The sequence below is a fragment of the Octopus bimaculoides genome, chromosome 20 (assembly GCF_001194135.2).
Source record: "Octopus bimaculoides isolate UCB-OBI-ISO-001 chromosome 20, ASM119413v2, whole genome shotgun sequence".
In the NCBI taxonomy this organism is placed as follows: domain Eukaryota; kingdom Metazoa; phylum Mollusca; class Cephalopoda; order Octopoda; family Octopodidae; genus Octopus; species Octopus bimaculoides.
Genome location: NC_069000.1, coordinates 43448789 through 43452286, shown reverse-complemented (window position 1 = coordinate 43452286; position 3498 = coordinate 43448789). Strand labels below are relative to the sequence as shown.

At 39.5% G+C, this 3498-nt stretch overlaps 1 protein-coding gene across 1 annotated transcript in view; it reads left to right on the top strand.

Moving 5' to 3' along the window:
* Window positions 1–3498, top strand: part of LOC106878957 (short-chain collagen C4) — a 12953-nt gene extending 9455 nt beyond the window's left edge. The window contains exon 4 of the mRNA XM_014928333.2: window positions 2700–3498. Within this exon, the coding sequence (XP_014783819.2) occupies window positions 2700–3196 (497 nt within the window). The 3' untranslated portion in view covers window positions 3197–3498. The remainder of the gene's footprint in view (window positions 1–2699) is intronic.

Here is a 3498-nt window from a genome sequence, read left to right as displayed (position 1 = left end):
TTCAGAGAGAGAGAGAGAGAGAGAGAGAGAGGAGAGAGAGAGAAAGAGAGAGAGAGAGAGAGAGAGAGAGGGGAGTAGTGACTTAGAAAAACGAAAGTATACAGGAGTCCGAAGACGAATTACCAGAGCAATTTTCACAAAATTGAGTAAATAACTTGGTTCGGGATTTAGACCTTTCCAAAGAGTTGCTCGCCTCGTGAGTTGCTCACAAAAGCTTATTACATCCATATATTACAATATCGCTTTACAGCAACAGACACATTTCAGTTAAAAGATTGATTTTGTGTACTGAAATGATATGGAGCTTCTTTTCTTTCGATTCTTCTGGTGACTGGGGACTTTTTCTCTATACCTGAAAGCGAAGTTTGATGTGTGTCCTTCTGATGCGAAATGACATTGGTTCGATTACAATAGCTGGAGATGATCTTCCAATGAGCCTTGTAGCACCGAGCTGTCTTCAAATATCAGTAAACAAATCCTCTACCAAACGATTGCTGCCACTTCCATAATGACTGCGCATGTCAATTCGCTCTACCTGCAGTAGAATAAATATCTGAGTTATGCTGCACTCAGGACGGAAGCTACACTGCTCTTCAGTAAGTTTGGACTCAACAATTTCCATACTGATCTTTTCCAGACATATATCACAATATCTCCTTTTCTATTCTAGGCACGAGGCCCGAAATCTTTGGAGAGCGGGGGTGGGGAACACAAGAAAGAGATCACTTTATAATTACAGCATCCTCTCTTCTGTCCTTTTTTTTTAAAATTGGTATTACCATCTCGGATTACCATTGATTTAGTGTCTTCCCAGATGTCCAAGTCAGCCGGCACAAACGGGTCAGCTAGGGAATACTTACTCTATTGAAAACAGCTTTGGCAAATATAAGGGCTTTAATCGCCTCTATGTCATCAGACACTTTGGAACTTTGACCCTAAATGCACCACGTGCTCATCATAAGATTTTATCGTGAACGAATTTAGATCAGCAAAATATTCTCTACACTTGCCAAGTTTACATTCCTCTACAAATAGAAGAACTTCAACCGAGTTGTTTGTAGGAAGGCGGCGAATTGTCTGCTAGAATAATCCATTGCCCAATCTAAAGTCTTGTTCAGCTTCACCTCAAAGTCCTTCCATCCTTTTACATTGAACGTTTTTACTGCTTCGCACCTCAGTGTAGCTTCTACTCAAAAAGGAGACATTTTCCAAGTCAAGCTTTGTATGCCCTCTTCTTTGCCCCGATGATACTTTCAACTTTCTGATTAAAGCAAGGGGTTCTCATGCCATTTGGCATCACACCGAGCCCCATTTCCTACGGAACTTTACAGCCAAAGAAGAGACTTACGTAAACAGTCTCCACTCTGGAGCAAAGATTGTTTGCCAACATAACATGGCAGTTCTGGTTTAGGACGAATGTTGCTGTAATTTAGCCCCAGGAGACATCATCTCCAGCTGGCTATACGACACGATCTGTGTCCTTATATTTTCGAACAAGGGAATGTAGCACCCCCACTCAGCTCAAAACAATATCTGTATGTCGCGATTTCTGGGTTATTTCCTTTCATCCTAGATTCCCTTGTTCGAAAATACAAGGACACAGATCGTGTCGTATAGCCAGATGGAGACGATATCTCCTGGGGTTAAATTACAGCAACGTTCGTCCTAAACCAGGACTGCCATGTTATGTTGGCAAACAATCTTTACTACAAAGTACCGTTGCTGAATATTTCTCGTTGTGAGATTTAAAAATAGTAATTTTCTAGTCTCCATTCTGTTTCACATACTCAGTTCTTTCAGGTATTTTGGATATAATTGTGTCTACATATTTGCTTCTGATACCATCATCCGACAGGGCTTTCCACTTCATTCTGTAAGTCTCAATGGACTTTATAACTTTATCATTTCTTCCTGTTGTAGATCGTTTTGATGTTGCAGACAAGATGGTGATCAAATCATAGCTCTACCCCTCTCTTTTAGACATTCATCCAGTACAAAAATGAGAAAAGTCAGAGAAGATAATAAATTATGTTATATACAAATTTATATTTCAAACAATGACAGACATTTGTGACCTCATACTGAACCAGGAACCTGCCAACTGACACACTGAGATCATGAGTGAGTCACATGTGACCACCTTGTTGGTTATAAAACAACAGTACGGCTGTAGACTCTTTACTCTCTCTTTACTCTTTTAATTGTTTCAGTCATTTGGCTGCGGCCATGCTGGAGCACCGCCTTTAGTCGAATCAAATCGACCCCTGGACTTATTCTTTGTAAGCCTAGTGCTTATTCTATCGGTCTCTTTTTGCCGAACCGCTACGTTACGGGGACGTAAACACACCTGCATCGGTTATCAAGCGATGGTGGGGGGACAAACACAGACACACAAACATATATACGACGGGCTTCTTTCAGTTTCCGTCTACCAAATCCACACACATGGCTTTGGTCGGCCCGAGTCTATAGTAGAAGACACTTGCCCAAGGTGCCACGCAGTGGGACTGAACTTGGAACCATGTGGTTGGTAAGCAAGTTACTTACCACACAGCCACTCCTTATATTTTCTTGATTTTCTCATGTTATGTGGAATATTGGTATATTGTGATATATTGTCATCGGAAAATATAATATTTTAGGTATGTGGTCTATCAAAATATGTAATTATTGTATATCTTTTTTTACTCAAATTCTAGGTGTGGTTGGTGGTCAAAGTTATAAGGTTATTGGTGGTGGAAGTAATCTCTTATGTCTACCTAAAGACCCGATTCCTGCCGAATTTACTTCAAAAGTCGAAGCTGCTGCTAGTATATATGGCGCTGAATATCAACTCGAGGCCTATACATCTGATTCTTTGTTTTCTTTTGAAAACGCTAAAGAACTTCATGATCACAATGTTCCCTGTGCTGTCTGTTTGACACGAGAACCTGCAATAGTTATGATGTTACCAGCCAGAACAGTGTGTTACTCTGATTGGAAGACTGAGTATTCAGGATATTTAATGGCTGAGGCTAACAAGCACAACGGCAGAAATGAATACGTGTGCGTGGACTATGCACCAGAAACAATTGCAGCAAGTAACGCAAGTGAAGACGCAGCTTTACTTTATTTCGTTCAGACTGTTTGTGGTTCATTGCCATGGTCGTATATCAATGGTCTAGAATTAACCTGCGTTGTGTGCACAAAATATTGAATACAGTATAGTGGAATTCGATTTCATCTGGATATGTTTACGGTTGATTTACAAGATTAAATTTATGAGTGAATTTATAAAGCATTAATTCACCGAGAAGAATAAATAGAAATCACATGTATAATATTTGGTAACGTTGTCCTGTATTCAAATGATGGAAATCATTAAAATAATTTACAATATATTTTTGTCAGAATTTATTCCTAATTTCCGCAAATGGGCATTTTAGATTTTGAAAAGTTTGTGTGCATAATTCTATAGAATATTGCATACGGTTCCGTCCATTGTTATAGTTATATCCT